Source organism: Gobio gobio (assembly GCF_949357685.1).
Source record: "Gobio gobio genome assembly, chromosome: 5".
Classification (NCBI taxonomy): Eukaryota; Metazoa; Chordata; class Actinopteri; order Cypriniformes; family Gobionidae; genus Gobio; species Gobio gobio.
Window position 1 is genome coordinate 18,975,993 of NC_137101.1, and position 16,849 is coordinate 18,992,841.

General features: G+C 37.8%; 1 protein-coding gene across 12 annotated transcripts in view; it reads right to left on the reverse strand.

Moving 5' to 3' along the window:
- Positions 1 to 1,818: 1,818 nt before the first annotated feature.
- The window catches only part of anks1b (ankyrin repeat and sterile alpha motif domain containing 1B), a 239,810-nt gene continuing 224,779 nt past the window's right edge, over positions 1,819 to 16,849 (reverse strand). For 4 of the 12 annotated variants that reach the window (XM_079818223.1, XM_079818228.1, XM_079818231.1 and 1 more), the window contains 7 exons: positions 14,722 to 14,793; positions 13,551 to 13,637; positions 13,086 to 13,223; positions 11,155 to 11,322; positions 6,838 to 6,963; positions 4,062 to 4,153; positions 1,819 to 2,858 (listed from right to left, as the gene is read on the reverse strand). In XM_079818223.1, the coding sequence (XP_079674349.1) occupies positions 2,810 to 2,858; positions 4,062 to 4,153; positions 6,838 to 6,963; positions 11,155 to 11,322; positions 13,086 to 13,223; positions 13,551 to 13,637; positions 14,722 to 14,793 (732 nt within the window). In that variant the 3' untranslated portion in view covers positions 1,819 to 2,809. The remainder of the gene's footprint in view (positions 2,859 to 4,061; positions 4,154 to 6,837; positions 6,964 to 11,154; positions 11,323 to 13,085; positions 13,224 to 13,550; positions 13,638 to 14,721; positions 14,794 to 16,849) is intronic. The other 8 variants (XM_079818229.1, XM_079818232.1, XM_079818234.1 and 5 more) reach the window with 3 other exon arrangements.

A 16,849-nucleotide genomic window follows, 5' to 3' on the forward strand; every position in this document is an offset into this window, starting at 1 on the left:
GGTTTCTCCAGACCTGTTGCCGCAACGTAACCGAGTAGTGTTAAACAGGCTATGTGGAGAAAGATACGAGCTCCATGGAAACAGAGTGCACAAGAAGTGAACCGTATGTCACCCCTGCCTGAGGGAGATATTATCCTGAAACTCACACTCAATTCTTTATCAGAACACATCTTTTAACACGCTCCCTGTCTTTACTGAGTTGTAATTTGTGCCAGCTCCCCAGAGGCCATTGTTAAGTACAAAGGCCTACACAAATAAATAATACAAACAATCAATCATTAGATATAAGCCTATATAGAAAGACTAAGTGACAGAACAACAGGTAGATAGAACAATCGGTGGATGGATGGAACGACAGACGGATGGATAGATAGAACAACAGACAGATGAATGGATGGATGAATAGAACAGCAGACAGACAACAGACAGATGGATGGATATATAGAACAACAGACAGACAACAGACAGATGGATAGATGGCCGGATGTATAGATAGAACGACAGACAGATGGATGGATGGATGGATGGATAGGCTGGATGGATGGATAAAACAACAGACAAACGGATGGATGGATGGATAGGCCAGAGGGATGGATACAACAACAGACAGATGGATGGATGGAACAACAGACAAACGGATGGATGGATGGATAGGCCGGAGGGATGGATAGATGAATAGAACAACAGATAGATGGATGGATGGATAGGCTGGATGGATGGATAGAACAACAGACAGACAGACGGATGGATGGATGGATGGATAGGCTGGATGGATAGAACAACAGACAGACGGATGGATAGGCCAGAGGGATAGATGGATAGAACAACAGACAGATGGATGGATAGGCAGAACAACAGATAGATGGATGGATGGATGGAAAGAACAACAGACAGACAGATGGATAGGCCGGAGGGATGGATAGGCCTGATTGATGGATAGATAGAACAACAGACAGATAGATAGATAGATGGATAGATAGGCCGGCTGGATGGATAGAACAACAGACAGATAGATGGATGGATGGATGGATAGATAGATGGAAATATGTAAGGAATATTGATGGGTGGGTGGTACATTGATAGATACAACAAGAAATAGAACAATTCGTAAGTAGATAAGACGATAGAGCGGTGCAGGGATGACGTCAAAACCTGGCAGAGACGGATTCGCCACTGGAGATTCTCCAATGGCCTTTTATAATGGGGCTTTTCAATTTATAAAAATAAAATACATTTATAACAATTTATAAGAGTACAATAAAGCCTGTGGTAAGTAACTAGATAAGACAGTTTTGGGTGTGAGTGTGTGCAGTTTACACTGTAAAACAAAACGTTCAAGTATCATCAAGTTATGTTTATCCCCAGGTTTCTTTTACTCATTAATTGAAAAACCCCATTATAAAAGGCCATTGGAAAATCTCCAGTGGCGAATCAGTGTACCGGGTTTTGACGTCATCCCTGCACCTCTCAATAGATGGACAGATAAAACAACAAGAAAGAAAGAACAAAGGAAAGAAAGGAACACAGGCCACGGAAAGGACAATGGTTCTACAATCTGGATTTATTCCGTGTGCTTTGCAAGAATATAAATAAAGACCAAACTTACAAAATCTGTGTGCTGGAAGCCCAAGCCTATCTACACATGTTAGTCCGCAATGATGTCACAAATCCACCCGTTGCTCATACCTCATCTTATAATGTGTTGCACTTTGAGCCGCCTGCAAAATGTTGTACCTTGTTTACCAATGTAATTGATTGGATTTTTTATTCTGTCATTCTTTATACATTGTTTTTGTTTTTTAATAACATATATGAACAATGAGTCAACAAAATATTTATTTACAGAACTGTGGCAAAATTCTACAGTGACAATGAGTGAAAATAAGATCTGTTTTTATATTTTCATCTGAAACACAAGTGGAGCCATCCACACATTCGCTTCCTCTGTAGTACTACAATGTTTTTTTTTTTCTCGGATGGCTGCGTATTCAAGCTCGACGCGTCATATAAAAATAATGTAACGTTAAGACAACATCAGACAAGAATTGCACAATAAGAATAATTAATTAGAATAATTGTAAATATTACAGTAATGGTAATATAGTTCTCTATTAAACAGTATATATCAATAATAATCTGCATGGCGCCGCCAATGAAGTTAACAACCGTTCTGTAGTGATTTTGGCACGAGACGCATCCATTTCATGGTTGTCCAGTGCAATGAGTTCATTCACATTGTGCATATTCATATTTTTAGAACCACAAACAAAATAAAGAGAGAAAGAAAGAAAAAAAGAAAACAGAAAAAGAAAAATACAGCAATTCATGTAAAAGTCCATTTTTATCCCAGTCCAGACATGCCATGGTATTTTGGACTAGATATTTAGTGAAAAGTCAATGTAGTGTGTCCGAGTCGCCGCGGCAACACCGTGTCTGCGGCGACTCGACCTTTCCCCGGTCCGCCTCTCGCACGACAAAGTTCCGTGACGGCAGCTGTCCTTTGGAACGGAACTTGAATTGCTGCCTCTTGAAAAGTGTACATTCAAATTCCACAGTCTCCTCCTACTGTTTTTTTTTTTTTTTTATGCAGTGTGTGTGTGTGTGTGCGCGTGCATGCGAGTGTTTCGTTTAAAAGGCCACGGGTCCACGTCGGCAGTCCTTGTACGCGTATGCCAAGTCCCAGTCGAAAAAGTCCTCGTGCGAATCCTTACACATGCGTTACGAGAGGCTCCGGTGACGCTTTTAGGTTCCGTATTTGCGGTCCTTATTTGCAATGCATGTGAGACTGGGGGTCCATGTTAGGGGCAGGCTACATTCTCTGAATTCCACTGTAATAGACATGGGCGTCCGCCATTGCCCTGTGAATGAAATCACATCACTTATCCAAAGTGTCCCATCAAAAAAAGCCCCCCCTTCTCCAGTTCACATGGACTGCATGCTTTCCATCAACTACACTGCATGTCTCAGGACTGGCTCGGTTTTCTCGGGTTTTCATTCACTGGCAACACCAAAAAAAAGGGAAAGAAAGAAAACACAACGTGGGGGGAAAAAAAATTGGAAAGAAAGAAAAACGCGCGATTTGAGAGACAGTTTTTTTTTTTTGCGGGTGTCTCGGCGTAAAATAAGCCTCCTTTAAATGCTATCTGACAAACTTCTGCGTCCACAAATTAGCTTTACGTTTTGACTGACTGAAACAAGCTCGTAACTCTTGTGCTGTTTAAGAAAAAACAAAAAAAATCTCCCCTTAAATGAGGGATTTTAAATTACAGTTATTGTTTTTTTCTCTCCGACAAGCGCTGATACTAAAAATGAAAACTTCGTTACGAGACGAAACAAATAACTCAAGCAAAATGTCCTTTGGGTGAAGTCCAATCTCTGCTCCTATGCCAGCCGTTTCGGATGCCCCACCTCACAAAAATCTCTCCCGTGAGCGTTCGCCTCGCTAACCCTATGCTGTCTAGTCAGAGAGAAAGAAAGAAGGAAAGAAAGAAAGCAAATTCCGACTCTAAAAACAACATTTGTGTTTATAAGGCTTGTAGCAGCATTACGGTTTTAAGTTGTCATTCAAGCAGTCGAGAGTGGCGTGGGGGGGGAGAAAGGCTGAAGAGGCGCTTCCCGGAGAAGCCTAGGAAAGAATAGCGAGGAACGGAGGGAAGGAGAAATCAAAAGAGAGGAGATGGGGAAAAAATTGAATGAAAAGCAACCGCTTGCAACACTTTTTTGTGTGTTTTGGAGGAGGATCGGCAGCGTGGCGGCCTGAGGGCTGACCTTCCCTTATCGTGCTGCGGCCAGAGAGGTGAGGGGGGCGAGAGAGATCAAAAGATAAAGAGATAGAGAGAAAGAGCGGGGCAATAGATCGAAGGAGAGAATAGACAGCGGCAGCGTCATCATGCAGAAGCCACGGTAAACGGGCGGGCTTGGCCGGGCGGAGAGACGCGGGCTTGTCACAGGTCACTGGGCCCGTGGCTCCGTGGGGGGCCTCTAGAGGGCGCTCTCTGTAAGGCACACACACAGGAGTGGACAGTATTTTGGGTGTATATTAGAAAATAGTGGTCTCATACTTGGTGTTGGCTCCTCTTTTGGCTTCTTGTCCTGGCTCGACTATCCAGGGGACGTTGGCGTGGCCCTTTTGATCCATTGAGGGCTGCTCCATCTGAGGTGCGCACAGGAGAAAGAGACAGCAGGTCAGTAGGTGCTAGTAATCACGCAAGATCTTGCGTATCGTTCGAGTTCGCTCATAGTCTTTGCGTGCTGCAGTTTTGAAGACCTAAGCGAAAAGAAGTTTGACCAAAACAGGATATAGGCCTAAACGTCACAAAATGACCTCCTGGCTAAAAATCAAACATGGATGAAACACTCATTTGGTCAATTATCGTTAAAAGTTTCTAGAATGATATTATAGTAACACTTTACAACAACGATCAATATTTTTACAGCATTAATCAATGTAGGTTAATGTTTCTTAACCCTTCAAAGACTTAGTGTTTCGCCGATCATTATCAATATATTCGGGTCTTTAGCGACCCGTATCTATATCTAACACATTTCTAACGGCCACAATATTAAATTCTCCTGATCTTTTAATAACAATTACAAAAGAGCAAAATAAAGCATTTTTCATACATTTCAAGCATTTTTTTTTCTTCATCAATGTCATCGTCACAGCTTTCCCCAGTACATTCAGCATCTTGCTTATAGTTGTGATCTCAACCATCTTCACAAAACTTTTCAGTGTCTTCAAAATCAATATTTTAATCGCTGACAGCTTCTTCACCAGATCCACCATCAAGTGACAGTGACAGTAATATTTGATTGCATACAGTACTCGCTTTGCAGTAAACCACTGAGCACTGATATCTTTTGTTTTTTTATGCCTGCGGCAATTATGAGTGAAACTTCATGTCATTATTGTGTATCAGACAGGAATAAAGCTGAATTGTTTTATTGTTGCGCAGAACAAAAATATACTTACACTATTACATACCTTGGGTCACTAGCGACCCTATACAAAACATGAATTAAAAAAACAGACATTCAGACTTTTTATAGATTATTTCTTATATTGTTTATAATGAATCCAGTGAGGAATACTAAGAAGGTCTATGACCCCAGTCGATAAAGACCCAAGATATCCGTTTAAGGGTTAAGAAAAATAAAATGTTTTCATTAATCTTCATTCACAATACATCAACTATTTTAAATGTATATAAAAATTTTGAAATTATCATGAATCTACATTAAAAATCGCTAGTTAATAAAACTAATGTTGAGTTAAAAATGTTACCTATATTATTCATAATGATTATATTATTTACAATAACAATAATAATCAACAATAATTTTTTATATGTTGTAATTTTTTAATAATAACAATTGTTATTTATTATTATTATAGTAGTAGTAACAATAATAGTAATTACAATTATTAATATTATTGTTAAATCTGTTTTTTTATAAAGAAATAATAATACAATTTGCAATAATATTAATAATTGTTGTTATTATTATATTAGTAGTAGTAGTAACAATAATAATAGTAATAACAACAATTATGAATATTATTCCTAATTGTAATATTATTTATTTATGAAAAACAGAAGCCCAGGTGTATCAAATTCTGTTTTTCATATATGAAATCTGAAGTAAGGCGACTGCCTCTTAGAAAGAGAGAGAGAGAGAGAGAGGGAGAGAGGGGTGTGATTGGTTAACCACATGGCAATCAGACTGTCACACCAACACAAAAACAGTGAATTAACTCCACATTACATAATTCTTATTTTTTAACCTGACATCAAACGAATGCATCTGTTATATTAAGTATCAATGACATGAAATCCATCTTGCAGATCTGCTGTGGTCAAAACTACCCTACAACTAGTACATCTTTATCAACCAATCAAAACACTGTTCCTTGTTGCCACGGCAGCTCAGCATTGCTCCACATAAAGCTGAGCTATACATGGCTCGGAAACGTGAATCTCTACAGGAACGAGCACATGCGCGCACAAACGCAGGGTCGTTTACGTCTGCTGTTGGCTTGTCTTGAGTTCTTTATCAGGTTTTTCCATATGCAGCCGCATGAATATTAAATAACATAATCCGCGCTCTTCCTGGCTACCTCTGACTGCTCTCAAACACACACAGGCACACACCCACACCAACTTCATTCTTCTCCACATCCAAACGCTTTAAAAAAAGAAACAGTCGCTAATCTTACGCAATAAACCTCTAGTATGAGGCATCGACCTGAAAAGGAGCTTAATGGTTTGATAACACTCTCAGGGAACGGTGAGTTGGTGTCTTGGATAAGAGATGCTGAAATAGTTCTATCCGTGTTTAGTCAGCTGATGTTCTGGATGGACAGACCGTCAGAGGAGGACAGGACAGGATTCAGAAGAAGAAGAGATGAATCAAACAAACTGAACAAACAAAACAAAGTTAAACAATGAATATTTCTGGGTTAGAGAGAGAGAGAGAGAGAGAGAGAGAGAGAGAGAGAGAGAGAGAGAGAGAGAGAGAGAGATATCACCAGCATCTGCGATATGGTGTCAGGTCCCACAGAAAATAATTTGATAAAAAAAAATTTGGCATTGCCCCTCAGATTTCCAATGTAAGTGTATTAATGTATTTTTTGTCATGGATGTTAAAATTATTTTGTGTTACTTTTTTTTAAATCTGGAATTGTCCTTATATAGAATGAAGCGAAAAAGAAAAAGGTAAAGAAAAATGACAAAACAAACAAAGAAAAAAATCAGGCTATTAATTCAACACACAGCCCTAAAAATAAAAAGGAAACAAAGGGGAAAAGAAATCAAGGAAAGGAAAATGTAAGAAGACCTGAAATTGAAGTTTATGAGGATGATGGAGGAGTCGTGAGGTAGGAGGAAGAGGAGAAGGATGAAGAGGAGGACGGCGCGGGGTGAAAATATGCCCCAGGGACCAGCGGCTAGAGGGGGACATGACCTAGAGGCGGAACAAAGAGGTCACAGAGGTCAAAGCTTGGGAAGGTTAAGACACACACACTCGCTCTAGAATATGTGGTTTACATGGACTCTCCATAGGCGTAATGATACTGTACAAACCGTATATATATATATTCTATCCCCCTCCACTAACCCTACCCATCACATAAAACTTTTTATGAAGTGTCCTCATAAACCAAGTTTACGTTGTAATACCCACTTCATACACATTCGTGTTCTCTTAAACGACATATACATGCACACGCACGCACGCACGCACACACACACACACACTCTATCTCTTATGGTTGATTCTTTAATTAAAGGAATTTTTTCTTCCCTCTAAGATGACTTTAAAGAAAACAATCATTCCACTTTTAAAGGACATATCACGGCAGCTTTTATTTAAATATATTTAATGTTTCTCTTTACAAACTTTTCCAATTTTATAAGCGAGTTGAATTTTGAACATTTGCAAGAATCTGACAATTTTGGGCTTGTCCTTTACCTAGACTAGAAGTGTTTTGAATAAATAAACAGCTAGTTAAATGCTGTTGTTCACTGTCTTTTCTTAATGATACTCAGTTGTACATGTCTCATTTATATATATTCGTTATTTATGCTGTATTTAGTGTAAATTTATCTGTTCAAGTTTAATGCTGTCCACGCAAAATTGATTTTTCAATTCGACTGGACATCTGTATATTTAACAATAAACTTAGCTCCTGTTTGTTAGTAGTTTGTAGTGTAACTAACTAGCCAACTTTTTCCCCAAAATGCTTGACATTGAGTAGTTTGTAGTAGGCTAATCTACATCAAATAAACTGCCTCAACACTGAAGAGTTTTCAAGTAGTCAAAAATACCCTTAATTGAGGAATCACCCATATACCGAACATTCAACCGACCGCAGGAGTGGACACATGGAGATGAACAGAAGAGAGGAGGATTCCATTCTCATGGAGACACACAGAGCGTGTCCATATGGAGTAGAGGTAACGCAACATAATGAACAATTTCTCCTACATAAGGGAAAATCAATATCCGAGTACACCACACACAGCCACAGAGGATGCTGTTAGTGTTCAGGGCAACAGCGTAAACATACAACACGCACACACACACAATGGACCTTATTCACAAAAAACGAGCAGAACAAATGGGTGTTAATCATTCATAAATCCATTCTTACGTAAATTGCCACATAAGCGCTATTCAGACGGGATTAGTTGAGTTATTAACACAGTAAGTCTGTGATTTCATGTACTGATTCAGACAGAATTGGGATCTTTGACTAAGCTCGGAGTGTATATTACAAAAGGTCATGAGCTCTGGATGTGTGCGTGTATATATGATAAACTTTATACATTTTTGCCTGGTTTTTAGAGACAAGGCTTTTAAAAGCCTAGTCCCAGACTAAAATGCATGTTTGAGCAACTTGCATTGGCATAACTTAAAATATGTCAGTGCTATTGTTTTGTCTCAAGATGCACACCAGTAATGTTTTTTTTTTTTTTCAATTTGATAATTTATAAAATTAAGCTAATTTATAATAAAAAAGTATAATAATTTTTTATTTATATTTAGAAAATAAGCTCATTTATAAAATTGTATTTTAACTAAGGCCTAATCCTGGCTTAATCTAAGCCTTGTCTGTGTAACCAGGATTTTATAATATATTATTATAGTTTATACATTATTTTCAATATTTTATATGCCTGTATGTAATACAATTGATTGATGGAAGGAATTAAGAAAATTATCCTTTTTTATGTCAGATGGGACGTCAACAGTAACGCAAACTATTATCTCACCCAGAAAAGTTGTTAAAAAGGCATAAAATCCAATGAAGGTGCACTGGACAGTGCAATGATACATTTAGCAGCTTTATTTAAAGTATTTAGAAAATAAAATAATAATAATAATAAGCAAGTATTGAGGGAAAAAAAATATCACCCATCAAAGGTATTCTTACCCAGGGCTGGATTACCCAGAGTTAGCAAAAACTCATTCAAACAGGATTAAATGGCGCAAGAAAGAGAAGGAAGAACAGGATTGAAAAATTTTATGAGCCAGATTTGAATCTACAAAGTCCATTTGAGCACCGTATCTCTCACATGCATGGTATCTGCTACACCACAGCTCTATTTAAAGTGCCACATTGGCTCAGTATTTATACTGTAATATCACATTTTATGTGGACGGTGATTTGGCCTTTAAAACAGATAGAAAAGTGAGGCTTCTCATTAAAGAGAGTTATTTCTGCAGGCTGGACTCAAAATGCAACTGTTTATCTTCAACCAGGCATCCATCGTTTCTGTCCTGCGTGTAATCCAACTCCAACAGGCAGGGTGTGTTTTATTTTTATGACGAGCTATTCTGGGCCTGTTCCAGAGAGTGGTAATATCCCTGTTGGTGGCAGGGGGGAGAGAGAGGCACCGTGCCCGCTCTAGGGGCACTGGGACGGAGGCAGATGGAGAGGAAGGCTGCCCCGGAGGAAGCGACTTGCTGGAGCTCTGTGCAAACAGCCCTCATCAATCTCTTTCATCCTTAAATGCACTGAAGGGAGAGGAGATGGAGTGTGCCGTTTACAGATCAAACACTCACCTCTCCGTCCCTCAGGACAGGCTGCGACACACACGCGCGCGCTGGCGTGCGTACAAAAAAAACTTTCACTGAGAGGAACTTAATCTGTTTTAATACTATCGAACACACATTTCTCAATATTGGTTTTAAAAATCTGTGCGTGCTCATAAAACAGACAATCATGCAATCATCGACATCAATAAATGGCTAATGTTCGTCTGTGCTGTTTATAATTCTCAAACTCATTTAAGGTGAGGGCCAGATTGGATTCCAAATTTCTCTAATTTGATTCACCAGAGGTCTTTAGATGGCATAAATATCAAATCGCAAATAAGGAAATATTAATCAAATAACAATATTGACACGAAGCCCACTCATTGTTTTTGTCTTGCCCTTTTGATAAGCCCTCTAATACAAAACAGCATTACAAAGTTAGGCATAAAAAACAGAAACAGTACAATTAATTAAAATTACAGTTACTATAGAGTTAAGATGCGAGCTATAATGTGCACCACAACAATGTAAAGTATTTATCTGTCGTGTTGTAGCTAAAATTTTAATATAAAGAATATATCATAGATATTATAAAAGAATATATGTGCCCCTGGACCGCAAAACCAGTCATAAGTGTAAATTATTTTAAATTAAGATATATAGATCATCTGAAAGCTGAATAAATAAGCTTTCCATTGATGTACGGTTTGAAAATCTGGAATCTGAGGGTGCAAAAAAAATCTAAATATTGAGAAAATCGCCTTTAAAGATGTCCAAATAAAGTCCTTAGCAACGCATTTTACAACTAATAATACATTTTTTTCATATTTTCTAAAAATATAAAATTATCTTAATGGAACATGATTTTTTACTTAATATCCTAATGATTTTTGGTGGTCCAGAGTCACATATGATAAACAAACATTAATGTTTTGGTATAATTTAAATATACACTACAATTCAAAAGTTTGCGGTCAGTACGATTTTTTTAAAGGAATTAATACTTAGCAAAGATACATGAAATTGATCAAATTCTACATTGTTACAAAAGATTTCGGTAACACTTTAGTATGGGGAACACATATTCACTATTAACTACAAATTTTGCCTCAATAAACTCCTAATTTACTGCTCATTAATAGTTAGTAAGGTAGTTTTTGTAATGTTTAAGTTTGGGTATTGCGTAGGATTAAGGGATGCAGAATAAGGCATTAATATGTGCTTTATAAGTACTAATAAACAGCCAATATCCTGGTAATATGCATACTAATAAGCAACTAGTTAATAGCGAGAACTAAACTCTGAAATAAAGTTTTACAAAAATTTCTATATGAAATAAATGCTGGTCTTTGTTGTTATTAATGTGTAAAATTTAAAGCAGTTAAACTTTTGACACAGCGGATCACCGTCAGTTTTAAAACAATGTTCCAAATTAACATTTCTGGTCACACATTCTAGCAGTATTGTTTCCCATGATGCATCACTCACTTGAGCACACACAGATATGGGTTCAAGGTGTGCAGGCGTACATATGTACAGATGGATGAGGTGAGGCGGGCTGCTGTGTTAGAGGATCAAGTGTTTGTGTGGTAGTAATAGGGCAAAGTCACTCACACTCTTGCGTATGTTGACGCGAGGTTTAGGGACAGGTTTGGAGGGTTTGCTGTCGAAGCTCTCGGGTAGAGTGGATGAGCCGTGGCCGCTCTTTCTGGCCTGCAGGGCCAACTGATACGCCACCTCAAACGCCTGACCCAATGTCAGGATAATCTCATAGGCCAGATTCTGTTTGAAAAAAGAGATGAGAGATGCTCTTTCAAAAATCAACTTGCAAATCACACTTGTGGTGATCTACGCTGTTACAAATCAGCTGAGAAAACGTTGAAAAAGCCTTCAAGATTCGAGTTTAGTTTAGTGCTACTACATTTGGCAGCATTTTACCACTTTTCTTCCATAATTTCAGAGCTTAGTGATTTTTAAATGATTAAAATATGCTTTAAGCATGATATGAATTATTCATGTGTTGTGACTAGCTGAAGCACAGACAGCTCTGGTGTTACTGTGACAGACTCGAACACAGAAGACATCAGCTTACTAAACAGACATTCTTTAAAAAAAAAACATCATAGCCTTTTAAGCTAACAAAAAGTAGTTTATATTTAAAATGACAACACAGGTTTTATAAAATGTGATATTTAAGTTTTGATGAAGACTTGAAAACTTGCCAATGTTTTCACAGACAATTTTTAGAATCTCGTCATAGAAATATGTTAGACTAGACATTGAATCTTCGAAAAAGGTCAAATATAAAATTAATCTACATTTAAATAATGAACATTACAAATTAACAATAGGATACTTTCTAAGTTTTGCCTCTTATTTTGGTCTTTTTTCATTCATTTGATGATTTAAAAAAAAAATTCTACTAATCTTACCCCTGGTATCACAAGCAAGGCTTAAGCCTAGTCCCAGACTAAAATGCATGTTTGAGCCGTTTTAACAGAAAGCAACTTGCACTGAAATATCTTAAAATATGTCAGTGCCATTGTTTTGTCTCAAAATGCACACCAGTACTGTTTTTTTCAAAGGAATGTTTATAAATGTTACCTAAATCTCCTAACTGAACGAAGGTCTAGTCCTGGTTTATTCAAAGTTCTGTCTGTGAAACTAGGCCTTAAGAGTAATACACCTCCACCAATATTTTATTAATAATTACATTTTTATTTAAAGGGGTCATGAACTGGCTTTTAAAAAAAAATATATATATATATATGTATATTGTTGTCTGACGTCAACTTATGACGTTCATCTGGTTTTTACATTTAAAAACATCATAATGAATAAGTAATAGGCTATTTTCTACCCTGGTTTTGAGCCCAGCTCTTGGCACGCTCGGTTTTTATGGGTGTGCTGCATTTAAGACTTGGAGGTAGACGTCTGGATAACAAATTTGCATAATAGTGAGTTTTGACTCCGTTCAATTAAAAAAATAAAGTTCAACCTTATTCCTATTATTGGAATCCGAAGGAAGCTTATGCAGCGACTGTGTTCTTCCACAACCAGGCACTGCACACTATTTTGTAATCTTCAATGGCATGTTTATTGCTTGAAAGTTCGTTCCGGTTTAGCTCCTCGTAGGCCTATGTTATTTAAGTTAGATGTCATGCACGAATCGGTGGGCGGGGCTACAAAATGAGTCGTTCTTCTTCTTCTGTTGTGGTGGCATTTCGCTGCGATCTGACGCAGGGAAGCAAATTCGCAGATCTCTCGTTTAATGAGCCAGCAGTCAATAAAACCTTTTATTTGACTAACAAGGAAGTTTTCAGCTCTGAAACTTACAGGATATTCTTATATTATGATGACCTTTTATATATCAAAAGCTCAAGGAAAAGTTGATTTCTCAATTCATGACCCCTTTAATGAACGGAGGAGTTCCTCAAACACGGTTTGCAACACTTGCGCATTTGTAAGTGAACTTTAATGGATGTTTCATTTTTATTTATGCTTTATCAGACATGGCATGGGTATATTTATTATATGCAACTAACCACATCGAAAGCTGTAAACACGTGGCAGTAATGATGGCTGGATTTCAGGTCCTTGGTGATGTACGCAAATGTGGACAGATCTTCAGGGTCCTGCGCGGCACACGAGATATTCCTGATCTCATGCTCAGCTATGATGTTCTAAACATTGGAGAAAGGGAGAGAAATAAGAGGGAAAGAATCCGGTTTTGTTTAATAACAATATAGTTCTATTCTACATTTCTACTAGGACTACCAATTTAATGTGCTCATTTAGTGTGATTATAAAAAAGATCATGATTCAAAAACTTTTTGTCATATCTATTCAACTTAATTTCTTTAGTGACCTGCAATTTATTGTGATTGATTATTCAATTAAATGTTTTATTGACTGACAGCCCTAATTTCTATCTTATTAAGGGAGATGAAAGTCACAATTATAATCTGTGTATAAATTGAGTTTTAAAACAGGTAACGGCAGATGATTACCTTGTTAGTGGCATCGATAAACTTGACGCCCTTATAGGAGACAGACAGTACTATGGTGGGGATCTTCTTCATCTGTTCTGTAGACTTCTTACGGAGAGGATGAGAAGAGGAGAGATCAGCAGACAGTCTTATAGTCTCCAACATTAACATTCATGAGGCCCCATCACACACTGACTGAAATCTGCCTAATACAAACTCAAACACACACTAAATTATTTACACGTAATGCCCTTCAGTCCCCTGCAATAACCCAGATAGTGTGCCATCTCATGAGACAAATAAAAAAGGGGCAAAATTACATTGTGCACTGTTTAAAACGTGGCCTTTTTCGGTTTGAAAGTTGATGATGATAAATACAGCATATAGTGCTGCTGGGAAAAAATGGTTTTAGCTGGTCTCCCGGTCTGGTCAAGCTGGTCAGCCAGCAGGAGACAAGCTGTCAAGTGGCCAAAACCTCTATAAAACAAAACCAGCAAACCAGGCCAGGTTGGGAGACCACCTCAGGCTGCAGGGGGCATAAATCACATGCAGCCGAGGATGATGATGATGATGAACTGCAGAGAGTCAGAATTCATTTTCATACATTCCTACGCCGTCATATCAGCTGTCAGAGTGGAATATATATTCATCTGGACCTCATTTCCCCTCTCGCTCTCACTGTCAGTGATTTCCTGTGCACTCTACCGCACTGTACCTGTCAAAATATTCTGCTTAAAACAAAGAGCGAGAGATGGAGGACCTAAATTTACACCCTCTGAATGTATTAATGTGTTTGTGAAGAATCAAGGGGCGGCCGGTCTCAAACTCTCTCTGCTTCATCGAAAAGTGCAGCGGGGAGCAGAAAGGAGAGAGATGGAGAACAGATGGTGCTTTACATGCATACAAAAACAGAGCAGGCAAACTGTCCTGCAGCGTTAAATAATCTAATGAGAACGGGGGCCATTGATGTAAGAAAAGGTATTTTGAGGTAAAGCGAGGTTAATGCATTCATACGCTGTGGGAAAATCGATTCATTTAAAACATATCGTCTTGCGTGTGTGTAAATTGTAAAAAGTACGCTCTCTGCTCTCGTAGTCCTGTTTTCTCAATGACTGTGTGTCATAGTGACCTGAGGGCAGAAGGAGCATGACTGGACAGGTCGTTTAGTGGTTGCCATGGTGACAACTCTTACCCTCATTTTTGCGCAGGCATCATGCGTGGACTCTGTACCGCGCAACTCCTTCACCAACATAGACCCCAGATACTGCAGAACAAACACAATCAGAAACTGAGCAACACATTCATTTTTATTTATTTTATCATTTAAAAAAGTAGACAAAGCATAAAAATAATACTTTGTGTGTGTTTATATGTATACAAATGGATGTATACAAGACCACCTCAGTATTCAGATTATTCTATAATTTTTTTTACCATCTCCCCAAGGTTTTCTTTCCCAACAGATTGAACAGATTGCGTGTCACTGTGAGTAAACCTGTCAGATAAATCAATAACTGAAAGGAAATGTAGCCGTGTACATTGAAGTGTGTAGGAAGAGATCGGTCGGAAAGAGCTTAGTTGTGCTGTGATCTGGTGAAGTGTTACGCTGCACTACTGAGTATCAGACAAGGACAACCTTGAGAGCCAGTGGGCTGTGTATCACATGAAAGCAATCTGGCGTCTATTATCAGGATGTGTGATAGTATTTTGTAAAGAATTCAGTTAATGTAAAACCCAGTCATCTTAAGACTAGATGAGAATGAAATGTTGACTGTCAGAACCTGTACTAAACTGTACTACTCGTTTTCAATCACAAAAATAAAATGCATCTCATTTCCAAACCCATAGACCATTGATGTACATTTACATTAATCACAGCTATATGATATTAATCAATCACTTTTTGCATTCGTAGTTTAATTTATTTTAATATAATTTTATATTCGTCTGTATTTGAAATTCTTTTATTTTTATTTCGATTTTATTTCAGTATTTTGTTGTAATATTAAATATTATATTATATTATTTTATATTAAAAAAAACATTTTTATTTCATTTATTTTAATTTTTGTATTTTAATTAGTTTTATTTTAATAAATGTTTATTATTTTATTTACCAAGTATAAATGTATACAGTAATATAACATAAATAATAAAAGTACAATGTAATATTTATACAGGTTTTGTGCTCATGTTTGACAATGGAGTGTCTACCATTTCTGACTTGATTTTAGGCATCAAGAGAGTCAGGATCATCATCGTTTAAGTTTAAAGGTCCCGTTTTTCGTGTTTTTTTGAAGCTTTGATTGTGTTTACAGTGTGCAATATAACATGTGTTCATGTTTCATGTGTAAAAAAACAGTATTTTTCACACAATTTACTTATCTGTGTACCGCTGTTTTCACTGTCCTAAAAACGGCCTGAGAATTTCCTCGTTCTATGAAGTCCCTCCTTCAGAAATACGTAACGAGTTCTGATTGTGCCAGCGGTTCCCTTGTTGTGATTCGACAGCAGCTTAGGGCACGGTGCCCGGGAAGGTCACGCCTCTTACCATAACGGGGAGATGAACGCGCTCAAACTACAGCCCCTGAAGGCCAAACAAAGGTGATTTGACTCCGGGATGAAAATAACAGCGTCTGAACGACATGGCGACAAACGCAACCGAACCGAACGCAACACTTCCTCTTCTCCACGAGGGAGCAACAAGACCACGCCCCCTTTTTCGCATATTCTTGTGGGCGGAGGTTAGTCAACAAACTGTTCTACTGACGTCATTAAAGCAGGATGTACAGGGATGTAGTCCAAACCGGCCGTTCGCTGTAGGCTTTGAAAGGGAACTTCTGTTAAATAAAATATCTCGCTTGGCATTGAACTTTGAGCTTTATAATTTTACAGGTATTATTTATGCTCTAACAGCAACATTACACACTAACTAAAGTTTGAAAAATGGGATCACGAAGAACAGGACCTTTAATATCAGTTTAAACATTGTTTAAAAAATTTTTTTTTTTACTACTAGTCGGGTAGGCATTGATCGAGAGATTCCGGATTCTTTCACAGTTCAACACTGGGAACAAACTCGAAACTTGACCTTTGGCCTCTGTGGTTCAGTCACACTTACATGAATGGATTCTGTTCATAAACTCCATCAGTGTTTTTTGGCACTGGAGAATAAGCCAATCAAATTTACATGGTTGTTGCTAGGAAACAGAGTGGGTTTATGTAAGCTAATACTAGAGATGCTCGGGCCCAGAGAGAGCTGAAAAAAGCTGTATTGATTGAAGGTTAAAACACCATTATTCACCACCGAATAGCTAAAG